Here is a 16,226-nt window from a genome sequence, read left to right as displayed (position 1 = left end):
GTCACCTAGATATGCCAGTTTATCTAGAGCAGCGGTTCTCAACCTCTGGGTCGCGACCCCTTTGGGGGTTGAACGACCCTTTCACAGGGGTCGCCTAAGACCATCGGAAAACACATATATAATTACATATTGTTTTTGTGATTAATCACTATGCTTTAATTATGTTCAATTTGTAACAATGAAATTGGGGGTCACCACAACATGAGGAACTGTATTAAAGGGTCGCGGCATTAGGAAGGTGAGAACCACTGATCTAGAGAAATTTAGCTGTGAGGCCCCAGACTAATGTAACAGGAGCCCAGAAGTCAGAGTTCTTTGAATCCCAGGCCACCCTGGTGTAGTTGGCATCTAAATTGGACAAAATTAAAAATTCAGAAAATGTCCCCGGTAGTATATGTAGGTCATTTTCAAGACTATGTTTTAGGAGTCCTCAAGTAAGAGAGGAAGGAAGCAGAAGAAAAACCAAAGTCTTTTAAACTTGGGGACAGCCCCCTTAGATATGCCTTGGGACTTTCCCCAAGGCACAGAGATCAGGGATAATTTTTCAGGCAATTTCTAGGTTCTCAGCTTTCACATACACTTTTTCCTAAGAACACCCTTTTCTCCTAGTTTACAAGCAGAAGGCATACTCTCTCCTGCTTTCCCTCACCAAAAGCCTTCTGGAAACCAAAGTGTCCAATTGAAAATTGGTGTAGTGCCAAAAAAACAATTACTCCAATGACTGGGAAACAAATTCATTCGAAAGTCAGATAGTTCCAATTCTTACTTTCAACAGAATTGGAGTAGGGCCCAAGCTGTCATCTGATATATCATTAAAAATAAAAGCTGTGGTATATTTACATAATGGAATACTATTAGGCCGTAAAAAAGAAGGATCTCTGACCATTTCAACAGCATGGATAGACCTAAAGATTATTATGCTAAGCGAAATAAGCCAGAGAAAGACAAATATCACATGATCTCACTTATATGTGGAATCTAATGAACAAAATAAATTGATAAACAAAATGGGTCCAGAGGCATAGATGCATGGAACAGATGGGAAGAGATTAACCAAAGAATTTATATGAATAGCCCATGGACACAGGTAATGAATAGTGAAGGCCTGAGGTGGGATAGGGGCTGGGGGGAGGGGACAAAATGAGGGACATCTGTAATACTGTGAACAATAAAAATAAGTTAAAAAATAATATTTCAATATAGATCCATATGTGAGTTTGTCATGTAACTTCAAAGAAGTTCAGGTAAATGAATGACATTGCCATAGCCAGTGCTTTCTATTCCTATCTACTTATCAAAATCTCTAATGTTTATTAGGACTTACACCCATAGAACACTTTTTAAAAAAAGTAGAGGTACACACATGCAATATACAGATCTTGTAACATAGAAACCCACACCTGAAATCTACATGATCATGTTGACCAATGTCACCCCAATAAATTTTTTAAAAAGTAGAGTTGATGCTGAATTTTGTCTCTTTTCAATCTACTAATGAATAACATTTACCATATATACATGAAAAATACAGTCAGCCACATTAAAAGATGATTTTCAAGAAAATAGGACATTCTATGTATATAAAAATTTAAAGTATATTATTTTGACAAATTGTCTACTCATAGTAATTTTCATAAAATTCAACCCAGAAGAAAAATTTGAACACTCAGAATCTTATGATCACAAGAAATTGAAAAGATTTAAATTCGTATACATATTTCCCTTGCAGAAGAAAAGGATTATCAACAAAAGACTTTCAAGCATAAAAATATGTTAGGATATGATTCTGCCAGAGAAGTGGAATGGAAATATAAGTTTGACTAGAAAAAAAGAACACTATAACATTTATAATAATGAGAATAGAATTTGTTCACGTATTTTTTTGTGGATGATGGTAAGTCTCAAACCAGGTATTCAATTTCATTGGCCACACTTAAAAGAGTTATACCACAGTTTCATTTTAAAAGTTCAACCTTTACAATATGCCAGGCATTGAATTCATTGCAGGCACTTAAATAAGGTGAAATAAATTTTAATGTTGATTTTTTAAAACTTATGAAGGGGTACATAAGTTTTTAAAATTCCTTTGGAAAACATGTGAGCAAAAATGTTTGAAAATCAAGGCAATAAATTATCCTTGAAGTAAATTGGCAGGAGGAGCTCAGCAGGGGGAGGAGGGAGGAGATACACACATAGGCCTGGGAGCTAGAGGTGGACTGGGAGTGGGAGAGGGGCAGAGGCCCGAGGACCTTTATTAAGCTGACCCTTCGTGTTTCCCCACCAGGCTGAAACACTGACCTGAGCAGCAAGAATGGTCTTGTGGAGGGGCGTCGGCCAGCATGCGCTCGTCCCCATCTTCATTCTCAATCACCATGGCAGTGAGTGGCGTCACTACGTGATGTTCCAGTGACATCTGCAGGATTGTTTTTGTAATTTTCCTTTTGACAGCAGCGGTAGGAGCCAGGCTTCTGTATTCAAGAAATAGAGATGTTACACAGCGTCACTTTATTTAAGGCCGAGGTAAACTCCCACAGCTCCATCACGTCCAGTGTCCAACCAGGACCCTGGGGACCACAAGGAAAAAGAGAACTAACTTAGTGTTTTATCTAGTCATGCAGTCCTAAGGATTTTTTTTTTTAATAGACATGATTTTTTAACGAGCAATTTTAGGTTCACAGCAAAACTGAGTGGAAATTACAGAGATTTACCACCATTATTAACATCCCCAACGTAAGCACATGTGTTATAATCAATAAACCTACATTGACACATCATTATCACGCAGGTCCACAGTTGACATTAGGGTGTATCCTTGAGTTGCACCTTCTATGGATTTGGACAATGCATGACATGTATCCAACAGGATAGGATCATACAGAGTAGCTTCACTGGCCTAAAAATCTCTGTGCTTTACCTATTCATTCCCACCCACCCTCCAGCAAGCACTGGTCTGTTTTACAGGGATTGTTTTTTGAAAATCAATATTTAACTTTTGCAGCAATTTACTAGCTACCTTTAAATGCATTCAGTGTGCTTCTGTAAAGGGACAGAAATATTTCTTGCTCACTTCAAAGCCACAGCTTACAGCCATGTGTCTGTTTTATAATCTTATTGACATCATGGATTTTCTCTGTGAGTAGTTAGTTATATTCATTTTCTCCAACCCAGTTCAGATGATCTGTTCCATTTCCCTGAGAATCTGATAGAGCAGGCGGAGTGGTCTCAGGAATGATAATTTTAGCCAACACCTGTATGTAACTCTGAAGCAGGTGGTCAAAGAACCACCCATAGAAATATAGTTTCTATATTGGAGAGTTTCAGTGCAGGTCAGCAAAGAAGCCAGGGATGAAACAGATGACTATTATGGAGCCCTTCCTTATATGAGATCATCTATATATATAAAAGCCTAAGTGACTGTATGACTGGTCAACCAACTGGTCGCTATGAATGCACCAATCACCAGGGGGCAGACGCTGAATGCAGGAGCTGCCCCATGGTGGTTAGTGAGCTCCTGCCGATCCCCCATTGCTGGCCAGGCTGAGGGACTCCATCTGTGCACGAATTCATACACTGGGCCTCTAGTAATCACATAATAGTTGATTTCTCTTTGGACAATAACCCATTCAGTCACAGACAAAAGTAATTGATGGTGACACAATCTGGACTGTAATTTATTTTTTTTGTCTTTAAATCCTCACCCAAGGATATGCTTATTGATTTTAGAGAGAGAGAAGAGATGATAGATGATAGATAGATGATAGGTAGATAGAAATGTGAGAGAGAAACATTGATTAGTGGCCTCCTATATGCCCCAACTGGGGATTGAACCCACAACCTTGGTATGTTCCCTGACTGGGAAATGAAGCTGCAACTTTTTGGTGTACAGGATGACACTCCAACTAACTGAATCACCTGGCCAGGGTTGAACAGTGATTTCTGCTGGAGGTGGTGGTGGGGGTTGAGTTGGAAAAAGAATAAGGGAAACTTCAGAGATGAAAAAAGTCTTCTATTCCTAGAACTGGGTGCTGATTACATGGATAATGAATATAAAAATTCATTAAACTGTTCTCTTAAGGTCAATGCACTTTACACACTTTACTCTACTCGTGCTAAACCTCAAAACAAAAGAAAATAAGGGTGATTCAGCTTTAGTTGAAGTGCTTGTAACCTGAGGAAATTAATCATCTAAACCCTGCACTAATTTGCTGCATTTTTTGGTTCTAATCTTTTTGTGTATTACCTCCGAATCTCAAGGCAAATCATCCAGTTTTGCAAATCCCTGTGGTGTATGTACTTCTTACCGCTCAGCTAGGAGTTGGTTGATGGTCAGATAGGCCCACAATTTCCTGGTGAAATCAGGATCTGCATGCTTGTCTTTTGATAGAAAATCCTCCAACTCATCCATTTGGGCCAGGGTCTCCAAGACTAACTCTGTGCTGGCCTGGACAATGCAAGGTTCAGTTCAAAGACACCAGGGGAGCAGAATTATAGTTAATCAATTCACAGTGTTTCATACCTACCTACTGTGAGTGAACCAGGGTACTCTACAACTCTATGGGAAATGTAAAATAATTAAAAAGGATACAAAAGGAGGAAGTTAAGTACGTACTTCCGGAGTTTCCAATTGGTCTGGGGTGAAAAAGGTAAGAATTCACACAATAGTTGGGAAGATGGCATAGATAATCTCATGTCTTTCCTTTTACTATTGCTTTCAGTCTACATACATGGTTCTTGGGATGCAGTGTTAGCCTATTAATCCACTAGATGGATTGTATCCAAGGGACCAGTTAGTATTTTTAGAATAAGCAGATAAGCCGAAGTACCGAAGTTGCCGTGATAATACTCTGTAATTGCTCTGATTTTGCAGGGTCAAATTTTCCTGCCACCACAATCTCTGAGCCTCCGAAATAGTTATGGAAACTGTTTTGAGTGACGTCCGTGACTGACGTATGGGGATAGTTGAACTGAACATTCCGGAGCATTGGAGTAGAGACCTGGTTGTAGAATTTCTATAATTCATAAAAAAAAGAGAGAGAAATTATTCTTTTCATGCCACTTTATAGGTCTAAAGCATTTTCCTCTGAGATTCTTCAAATGCTTAACAGATATCTCTTATTTTCATAGGATCTCTGTGGAAAGCTATGGGACAAGAAAAATTCTCATAATTATCAGACGAACTGAGACATAGAGAAGATAAAGACTGTTAAGAATATTTTAATTGACTTAATAAGAGCCCAGAATTTTTTTTCATCATGACCAGCATGAATAGCTAATGAACACTCAGAATCAGAAAAGCCAGCTAGGTTGATATTCCCCAAATTAGAAGTTATCCCTATCTGTTCCCAAGTTTAAATACGGTGCCCACCATTGATAGGTGATAACTGGTATTGACAGAGAGGGGGGTAAAATATGTTCTCGTACATCTTTTTCTTTTCCATTTAGTCAAAGTAAACAAGTAATTCATATTCTTTATATTTAAGGAAATTTATAGGCTACAGCTTGATCTGCGTTGCATTATAAAAAGTTGATATCTAAGATGCCAAGGTACTTTAAAGGAAAGGCATGGTCAAGCTGATAAAAAGGACAAACTGCTTGGTGGGACTGTAAAGCCATAAGAAGCTCTGCTGGTGCCTCGGAAAACTTGTTCAGAAGGTAGGGAAGTGACCATCGCATTACTGCCTCTCATCTTGCTGTTAATGCAGGTGTACAGTAGAATGGAGTGCCTGAGAAAGGCATGAACACTTTATTCTTGCAACCAAGTATAGCTGAAATGACAATTTTAACTTAAGTTTGGCCATTTCTTTTAGGTATCAGATATTACTAACTGAATGATTTTTGAGTGAAGAGAAAAGAAAGGAACAGAAAAAAAATGTTACCTTGAGCTGTAAAGATGTGTCCTGGTTTCCATAAATCCTTTGAGCAATTCCTCGGTTGTCAATGGATAGTCTCTTCAGAAAATCATAATCAACATCAAACCCTATCCCCAAACTGAACAAGGATATGTTGTCTCGTATGTTCTGCTTTACATTTTTCTGAATTTTTGACAACTTTAGTTCACCTAAAGTTGATGATAAAAGAAAGAAAAGAAATGAGGAGGCAATGTTATACAGTTTTTGAAAAATCCATGGAGAACAGTTTAACAAAATTTGTCAAAATTAAAAACTCACTCTTTGATCTAGTGACTCAATTACTAGGAATTTTTCTAACAGATGTGTTCATACATGTTGAAATGAAGTTATGGGCAATGGTACATCCTCTATAATAAAAGGCTAATATGCAAATTGACTGAATGGCAGAATGACCAGTTGCTATGATGTGCACTGACCACCAGGGAGCAGACACTCAATGCAGGAGCTTCCCCCTGGTAGTCAGTGCACTCCCACAAGGGGAGCACTGCTCAGCCAGAAGCCCTGAGCCAGGCTCATGGCTGGTGAGAACAGTGGTGGTGGCAGGAGCCTCTCCCACCTCAGGGCAGCGCTAAGGATGCCCGACTGCCAGCTTAGGCCCACTCGGACATCCCCTGAGGGCTCCCAGACTGAGAGAGGGTGCAGGCCTGCCTGAGGGACCCCCCTACCCCCAGTGCACTAATTTCATGCACCAGGCATCTAGTAGTAATGTAATTGGGAATAGCCACACATTAGAAACAAATGTACACCAAAAGGGAGATTAGTTAAATTATAGTATATTCGCCTGGTCTGTGTGGCTCAGTGGTTGAGTATCAACCCATGAAACAAGAGGTCACTGGTTTGAATCCAGGTCAGGGCACATACCCAGGTTGTGGGCTTGATCTCCAGTAGGAGGCATGCAGGAGGCAGCCGATCAATGTTTCTATCTCCCTGTCCCTCTCTCTTCCTCTCTCTTTCAAAATCAATACAAATATACTTTTTAAAAATGATGGTATATTCAAATTGTGAAATACTGTATAGTTATTAAAAAGAACCAGGCAACTATATATTTACTTGGAATAATCTTAAAGACACATTTTAAAGGGAAAAACAAAAATAATTGATATATGTAGGATGTATTTGTATAGATGCATGCATGTGTGTATGTATATGTGTGCATGTATTCAAATATATATCTATATGTATGTATATGTAGAATGCAGGCATGCATAGGATAGCTCTGGAAAGATACACAAGAAATTGGTAATGAGTGGCTGCCTCTGGGGACAGGAACTGGAAGGATGAGGGACAGGAGTAAGAAACCAACTTAATTTTTTACTTTATTGCTTTTTCTTCCTTATGATTTTATTCTAAAGTTCAATTTTCAAGTAACCTGATCCAAGGTGGGGAAAAAAACAATGAATCTGCAACAAATATATAACAACTGCCATTCTAGTTTCACCATTAATAAAACGGCTGCTCTTTGTCTTTCTAAAGCTCAGGATACCATCATCATGATCATGTCACCAGTTTTCCTCCCACTGAGCTGTCAGGAACAGGTTAGATACAGTCCTTGTCCATATAACAGACAGAAACACAATTAAGCAGTCACTCTTCCTTATATTTGTCAGTGTAAAGAGACAAAACAAATAATAATACATGATAGAAGCAGGGAGATGTTGAGCTATTTTGTGAATAAGAAAAATGGTCAACATACAGAATGTATTGGACAGAAGTAATTTCTCTGGTTGCAGTGAGGGGCTGAGGGAAGTGTGGAGAACAATAAAAAATACATCACTGAGGACTCCAGAGGTACAATTGGAGACCTGGATCAATCCTCACCACACATATGCCCATTCACCATCTCCCATACCTTAAGTTGAGGAAATAAATGCATTTCACTAGTATGTTCTGTATTAGCAATCGTCATAGCACACATTTACAATAAAAATTAAAGTTTCCCCACATTACAGAGGTGACACCGAGGCATTCAAGGACATCACTGAAAAATGTCCGGGCACTGGTCTAAACAGGATGAATGTTTCAGGGTCAAAAGAAGTCTTTTTTCATAGGAGCACGGGTTTAAAATCATTTAAAAAGTCAGTTTAATATCTAAATGCAATTAGATTTCCCACTGTAAATGAGTCACATTCCCAAGAAATGGCAGCAGAAATATTTGTACTAGAAAATGGAAGTGCTACTTGCCTACTGTTGGATCGCCGTCAGAAACCAAAATGATCAGAGAGACTGAGTTAGGGTCCAGCAGTCCCATGTTATTGGCTTCATTCAAAATAAAGATGGCCCGCAGGAGCGCCTCATTGATATTTGTGCCTGGTAAAGTAATATAAAGTAATATAACAATGTTCTGTTATATACTCTTTCTTTGCACAGAAACAATCACATCTTGGGTTCAGGTTCATTTGTCTGGTAACTACTCAAGAATAATTTATTCAGTACCCAAATCATTTGATTGCTTTCCAAGTGACACCAATTTTGCCCAGGCCGGTAAAGGCCCCCCTGTGGAGTAAATTATTCCCTTTGTAGTGTAAACTACTTCCTTAGAGATGAGTTGGCCCTTTCAAAGCATTCTGTCATTTTGTTAAACATAAAATTGAAGGTACCTAACTCAGCCTTGTTGGTAGACTTGAACACTTCTCCGAAGGCAGTTACATTTTATGCTTTGCAAGTAAAGAGAAGGCAAATGTCATTTACTGACACTCTTTTCTGAGGAAGGTTAGAATAATTAAAAACTTGTGTGGGATGGGTTATGTGTTGTACTTTTGCAATGAACTTAGTATTCATCATTTAATAATAAATGCATTATTTAAGACAGACCATTGCAGATGGGGCAAAGAACACTGGTAGGAAATAATATTTCTTCAGTGAGTCAAGATTCAAATCCTATAGATGTTTCTCACTGGGCTTCAGGCTAAACCCACTTACCTCCATTAGGCTGGATTTTCTCAATATACTTCTTGGCATCTGCAACTTGTGTCGTAGTAGCTGAGACTAAATCATTTCTCCAGGTTCGCACATTGTGGTTGAAATCAACCACAGAGAACTGGTCATCAGTTCTCAGGTCATCCAATATGGTTTTCATTGCTTCCACTGTCTATTTCAAGAGAGAGAGGAGAAGGGTCACATTAAATAAGCTCTGAGCCTGAGAAGAGAGGGAAGACCAAGAATCCCTCCTAGTCATCTTTCAAGTACTGACGCAAGCTATAATTCTTATAGGAAGCCTCTTACATCCACCTCAACACTTATGCTGAGCATGGGTCATCTGCATTTTGACCCTTAAACTTTTACTGACTTATTTTGTTTCGAAGGATCACAAACTTCAGGTTCCGCCTTAATGGTGCCTGAAAATCAAATGTATTTCACAAGTCCACCGACTCACCCACTCTCTTAAACTACTGCTTCTCATCTTTCTCTTCAAACCACCAAACCTCCCTGAAAATGACACTTCTGATTCCTAATACACTCTTTTTTTAAAAAAAGAAACTTTTTCCCCCCACAACAACACCATTGAAAATACTTTTAAATGTACTTATTATGTTTATTGCTTATTCTCTATCCCCCTTCCTCCAGAACGTAAGTTCTGTAAGCTCCAGGACAGTAGGGGTGATTTCTTAAAAATGTTTTTGGTTGATTCTGTTACTGGTGAACTAAGTGCCTGTCATGTATTGGATGCTTAATTAATATTTGTTAAATGAATGGAGGAAGGAAGGAAGCAATGAATAAACTGCTATGTTAGGGCAGTAGTTCTCAACTGAGGGGAATTTCCCCACCAGGGGACACTTGGCAATGTCTGAAGACATGCTGATTGTCATAGCTGAGGGGTTGGTGCTACTGGCAATTAGTGGGCAGAGGCCCTGGATGCTAAACATCCTGCAATGTACAGGGTGGCCATACCAGCAAAGAATTATCCAATCCAAAGTGTCAATAATGCCATTGATGAGAAACCTGGTGTTGGAGTATGAGCAAGGGAAGTGGGGCGGGGCATGAATTTCCCTTCTTTTGGGTGCCAGAAGATGGTCAGAAATGGTTATTGAATGAATTAATTAATTAATGAATAGACGGTAAGTTGTTCAACTTGGTTAGATGAATGGATTGATGAGTAAAATAAGAAACTTCCTTGTTTGTTCTTTAGAATTACATCTACCCCATTTAATGCTAAATAAGACTATGTTGAGCTCCAAACAGGAAGATATGAGACAGGTGGCTTCCCTCAAAGCATGGCAGTGTAATTAGAGAAGATAAGTACAGAATGATTTCAAAGTAATTCATGAACAATGGCAAGATATTAAAGTAAAATGTTATGCAGAGAACCAGAAGACTATGAAGCAGAAGTGTTATCAGGGAGAAGAGGTTATACTGAGATAAAATATTTCAAAAAGGTGAGTTCCGAGATAAATTTCTGTTATTCACAAGGCATCCAGTCTGTGGCACTTTGTTAGGGCAGCCCAAGCCATCTAAGACAAACCCTGGGGGTAAGGTGCATTGAATGATTGTGTTGTTGAGGGGTGGGGGTGGGGGGTTCAAAGAAGGTAGAGAATCTAGGTACCAAGCCAACAAGGGGTACTTACTTGTTTCATTTTTACTCCCCACATTGAACCGCTGACATCAATGACAAAGAGGATGTTTTTGGGAATTGGGTCCATGTTTTCAGGAGCAAAAAAGTGGACAAAATATCCATTAAATACCTGAAAAACAGAACATTACTAAACCATTACCAATGTTTGGAATATAGGAGGATGGGGATCTGGGGACGAAAGGAGAGGTGAGTCATGGTGAGCAGGGCGCATGACAGTTGTAAAGAAGAGAACAGAGTTGGCAGCTTGGTGTCCATCCGTCTCTCCCTTCTTCTTGTTCCCTCCTTCCTTTCCTGTGAAGGCCCAAGCCCTCTTAGCAGGTTACCTCCCCAGGGTGTTTCACTTCTCTCTCTACTCCACCCAGTCTTTGTTGATAGCCTCTGCTCCAGGCACCCTGCTAGCCAACAGCGAATGACAGAGCCACCCTCCTCCTGAGCTCACAGGCCAGTGGAGGAACCAGACAAGTGAAGAGGCAGCTCAGGGTGTTAAGTGCTACCATCAGGAAAATGAAGGTTCCAAGAATGCCCAGTGCAGAAGCATCTAATTCAGAAAGGGGGGTCTTTCCCAAGGACATGGCATCTACACTGGACTTGAGTGTGAGTTTGGAGTTAGCCTGCCAGCATAGGGGTGGGTAGGGGTGTAGTGGAGAGTTCCAGACAGTTCAGTGACTGAGTGAATAGGCACCTTTGGGCTCTGTAAACGGTTCAGCAAAATGAGACCACAGAATTCAAGCATCTAGGGCAGTGGTCGGAAAACTCATTAGTCAACAGAGCCAAATATCAACAGTACAACGATTGAAATTTCTTTTGAGAGCCAAATTTTTTAAACAAACTGTATAGGTAGGCACATTGTTATTAACTGAATTAGGGTACTCCTAAGCTGGCCTTTGCTAAAAACGTCCTCAATCTGATTGAGGTACGTTCGCTGAGGTCGACTGCTTCCAACTCTCCCATCCACACTCGTCTTGTATACTTGTTTCATCTATCTCCTTTCATTCATCCTCTCTATATGTCCAAACCATCTCAACATACCTTTCTCAATACTCGACACTACATCTTCTTTCACTCCACAACGTTCCCTAAAATTAACTTAATAAACTTTACTTAAAGTTTTAAGTCAACTTCGCACTGTACGTGTGCACCCGCACGTGGTATTTTGTGGAAGAGCCACACTCAAGAGGCCAAAGAGCCGCATGTGGCTCGCGAGCCTCGGTTTGCCAACCACTGATCTAAGGAGTTAGGGTGGATAGTCAGCAGGGCAGATCTGAAAGGACCTTTATGGGCACTCTAGGGAGTTTGGATTGTTCTTGAGGTGAATGGGAGGCCACTCTGGCTGGATGCCTGATTACCTCTTAGTCTTCGGCTGCAGGTCGTAAAGATTGGTTCCCCTCATTCTCTTTCTACTGCCCTCTGGTTGCTTCTACCAGAATCTTACAGGTTCCCCTGCAGGGTGTGTAGCTGTGGATACTTCCTACTTCCCTGTTCCTGGAGAAGCACAAGTTTTGGATACTCTCCAAGGGCTATACTTTAGCACAAGGGAAGTACAAACACACATCTAAGACATGACAAAAGGAAAAGGAAAATTTTCATTGATCCCGGACTTCACCACTGGCCCTGATCTTTCTCTAGGCTTTGGTTGTGCCTTCCTCCCAGCCCATGAACTTCGTGCTTTCTTTGATAGTCTAGTTGCAAAGAGCCTTGAAAGTTTATGCAAAATTCCCATTTCGTTATTTTCTATTATTCTTCATATGAGGCCTAAAAGCACCTTTCTGGGACAAGGACATGAGACCCAGTGACCCTTTATTCAGGTTCTTGATGTGAAGAGATAATGCTTAGATACGATTTTAGTCCCTTCTCTGCAGCTCTGGCATTGCCTTGGCAGCTAGCACTACCCAGAGGCCAGGGGGTTTGCTCAGCAAGAGATTCCTTTTTGGCCTCGGTGAGGTGCCTCTCCTAGAGCCTGTGTTCACTCACCTCAAGTTCCCCGGCACTCTCCTCTCTCTTCACATCATACACCACCACCAGCTCTCCGTCCACCGCAGTCTCAGAGCAGTTAGAGCATTTTCTTTGTTGTGCTACTGTGGGCTTGAAGGACACATGGGCCTAGAAAGAACAGTAATGTCAGAGCCAGGTCTCAATCCCCATCCCTCTGCAGGCCAGAGGTTGACAGCTGCATCTTCTTGTGCCCACAAGAGGCCCAATGGACGTTCTGTACCCCAGCAGCATCAGTAGTACTGCTACTGATGGAAGGGACAGTGCCAAGGCATGTGAGGGGAGTCTGGCAGCCTGTTGACCAGGTTTTCAGGCCTTTTTTTTTTTTTTTTTAGGTTAGGGAGAGTGCAAACGCAGTCCCCCATTAGCACAAATTATGCAGTCAGGTTTCCCACATTTGGGAAAATGGCAGGGGTCAGCACACCTGTAATGCAATGGTAATCCTTAATTTTCAGGGTTTTTTTAAAAATGTAATTAATTTTTAAAATTGTTGACAGTATTGAAGATGTCCCCCATTCTCCTCCTCTCCCCATCCTCCACTCAGCCCCTACTTCACCCCAGGCCTTCACCACACTATTGTCTTCATTTATGGGCTATGCATATATGTTCTTTGGTTAATCTCTTTCTGCTCCACCCCACCCCAGACCCCTTCCCCTCTGGCCTTCTTGAAGAGATTCGAAGAATCCATCCATTCCCCCATGAAAGAAATAGCTACCAGCTCTAGTTCTGAAAGGTTCTTAGAGGAATTTAACTCCTCCATAGTTGGTTATTATTGGCCATTAAGCTGAATATCTCTTGCTGGGATTAATGTAAATACACCATATGTTATGTGAAAGCTGTCTTTTAGTTTCCAGTCAAGATGACTTGGGGGAAATGAGACTCCAAAAAGAAAGTTACTGGTCAAAATGCAATGAAACCATTGGAAGTTGTTTTTTTAACATCCTGTGGAAGACCCTAGACTTTGCTCTGGATTACTGCTCCACACCTCAGCTCAATACCTGACTACTTTTCTATTCCCCAGGGCACATGAGGAGGGCAGAACTCATGTCTGGAGGCCACTTGGACTCTCTAAAACATGCAGTGCTTGTGATTACCTTCTGGTCTCTTTTAGATATGACTGGCACACCATCGAAATGGCCATCGGATGTGTCAGGAACATGAAGAAATTTCAACCCCTGAGGTTCAATAATCCACACATCTACCTAGAGGTGGCAAAGAAAATTACTCAATGCATGAAAACATCTTTCAAGGTTTTTTGTGCTAGAAGTGCAATTGCTAAGTCCTCTGCTGGTTTTCTCTTCTTCAAGTTTTCCCAAAGATGACCCGACGTAGTCCCATGATCACTTCTGCATGTTCTTTAAATTCTCTGGGATGTAATGCATTTTACCATAGAGGCTGAAACCCCTTCAGGCAACTGAGTGCTCACCTTCTATTGCTTCATTTCTTTGGGATTAATTCATTCTATTCTATTCTATTCTATTCTATTCTATTCTATTTATAAGAGAATTCATGTTGTTAAGACAAGAAAAAAATGAAGGGGAAGCCATTGTTAAATGATTCTGCATTTACTCTGTAGATCTGTCAGTAATAGATAATTTCCCCCACATCCTGGAATTTTTTATTCCTTTTCTATCTTCTTGTTTTGAGCAGAGATAATAGTAGGGAAGAATCCCTCTTGGTGATCCTTGGCAAAACCATAGTCATAGCTGCCATTTTTCTATGTATACTGTAAGTGCTTTGCTAAGCAATTCACACGTATAAGCTCATTTAACTCTCACCAATGTTATTATTACCTGTTATTGTTCTTACTTTTTATTTCTCATTTTACAAATGAAGAAAAAGAGATGCAGAGTGACCTAGCTAGTAAGTGGCTGAGCCACACTTCAAACCCAGGGCCGAGTTCCTCAGGCTTTGTTCACTGCTTCTTGACTTTGAATAGTTTCTGTCAGCTCCCGCTTTTCAGTCGACATTGTCATACTGTCCTTTAGCCTGATGACAAAATATGTGATAGTACCCTTTTCACATGTGAAAACATGGGCACTCAGGATAACTTGTCCCATGTCAGAAGGCCAGTATAGTGGGTTGAATGACAGTCCCCCAAAAGATATGTTTATATCAAGTCCCTGGAACTTGTGGATGTTATTTCATTTGGAAAAAGGTAATAGATGCAGCTAAAAATCTTTTGTTGTTATTGTTGTTGTTAATCCTTCCCAAGGATATTTTTTCCGTTGATTTTTTTTTTGAGAGGATGGAAGGAAGGGGGAGAGACACAGAGAGGGAAACATCAAAGGTCCATCAACTGAAAAAAAAAAAAAGAAAAAAAAAAAAGATCCATCAACTGGTTGTCTCTGGGGCCAAGGATTGAGCCTGAAACCGAGGTATGTGTTCTTGACTGGAAGCGAACCTGTCACCCTTCAGTCACAGGCTGATACTCTAACCACTGAGCACCCAGCTGGAGCTAGAATCTTGAGATGAAATCATCCTGTACTATGCAGTGGTTCTTAAATCCAATGACAACTCTTCTTATAAGAGAAAAGGCAGAGTGAGATTGGGGACATGCAGAGGAGGTGATGATTGGAGTGATGTGGCCACAAGGCCAGATGTCAAACAATGCCAGCAGCTGCCAGACATGGGGGAAAAAGCAAAGAATAGACTCTCTCCTAGAGTCTGTGGGAATGCTGCCCTGCCAACAGCTTGATTTCAGACTTCTGTTCTCCAGAACTGTGAGAGAATAAATTTCTGTGGTTTTAAGCCCCCAGGTTGTGGTAATTTGTTACAGCAGTGCTAGGAAACTGACATAGCAAATAAGAAATCAAGCTGACATTGAAATCAGTAAGGAAGTGGCCTGGTGAACTCCAAACTCATAACCTTTTCAGTACACCAAACTGTCTTGAAGAGTTGAGTGGCATCAAACACCATAAAGGGTGGCGAACAATAGAACCATAGGAGGATGACGTCACTGCACACCCTGCAAATCCACACTTACCTCCAAGTGTTTGGCCAGTCGTCCTGGATTCAGATGAAGTCTGTGTTCATAGGACCCCAGCTTCCTCCACTTCACTTCCTGGTAATGAAGTTCAAACTGCACCTTTGCTCCAGGTCGGATGTTCACTTCGGTTTTAAAGTTCTCCATATCAAGAACCCTGCTCCTGAAGATGTGAGCCCCTGATGTAAGTTATCACATGCATGACCGAGCGCAAGACCCAGAATCTAGGCAGAGGGTAGTTGAATGGCTCAATTGTTCATGAAAACTAATAGTATATTAAAACCTCCGCACAAATTCATTTCCATTAACACTTTCAGTCTCCTCTCTTACCTGATCATTTCTTCTAGAGCAGTGGTTCTCAACCTTCTGGCCCTTTAAATACAGTTCCTCATGTTGCGGCCCAACCATAAAATTATTTTCGATGCTACTTCATAACTGTAATGTTACTACTGTTATGAATCATAATGCAAATATGTGATATGCAGGATGGTCTTAGGCGACCCCTGTGAAAGGGTCGTTTGACTGCCAAAGGGGTCGCGACCCACAGGTTGAGAACCACTGTTCTAGAGCTTCTTACAGATTTGAGGGTCATTTGCAAAAAGCTCCCAGTTACTGATTCCTATTGTGTGCCAGAAACTTGACACATGTCATCATAGCTTGCAAAGCAGCTCTGCAAGATGGGTATCAGTACCCTTATTTATCAGACAATAACACATGAGACTAATAGAGAACTGGTAACCTGCTGAAGACCACACAGGTAGTCAGTTGTAGG

At 40.7% G+C, this 16,226-nt stretch overlaps 1 protein-coding gene across 1 annotated transcript in view; it reads right to left on the bottom strand.

Annotated features, from left to right (window-relative positions):
- Positions 1–16,226, bottom strand: part of ITIH2 (inter-alpha-trypsin inhibitor heavy chain 2) — a gene marked incomplete at its 5' end in the record, with an annotated part of 38,973 nt that overhangs the window by 11,007 nt on the left and 11,740 nt on the right. The window contains 10 exons of the mRNA XM_081109125.1: positions 2,299–2,468; positions 4,302–4,441; positions 4,824–5,009; positions 5,877–6,058; positions 8,091–8,216; positions 8,829–8,997; positions 10,472–10,588; positions 12,451–12,579; positions 13,563–13,670; positions 15,455–15,617. Of these exons, the coding sequence (XP_080965251.1) occupies positions 2,299–2,468; positions 4,302–4,441; positions 4,824–5,009; positions 5,877–6,058; positions 8,091–8,216; positions 8,829–8,997; positions 10,472–10,588; positions 12,451–12,579; positions 13,563–13,670; positions 15,455–15,617 (1,490 nt within the window). The remainder of the gene's footprint in view (positions 1–2,298; positions 2,469–4,301; positions 4,442–4,823; positions 5,010–5,876; positions 6,059–8,090; positions 8,217–8,828; positions 8,998–10,471; positions 10,589–12,450; positions 12,580–13,562; positions 13,671–15,454; positions 15,618–16,226) is intronic.

This window comes from Myotis nattereri (assembly GCF_964212035.1).
Source record: "Myotis nattereri genome assembly, chromosome: 1".
Taxonomy (NCBI): domain Eukaryota; kingdom Metazoa; phylum Chordata; class Mammalia; order Chiroptera; family Vespertilionidae; genus Myotis; species Myotis nattereri.
Note: the sequence above shows the minus strand (reverse complement) of the source record. Positions and strands in the feature narration are given on the sequence as shown.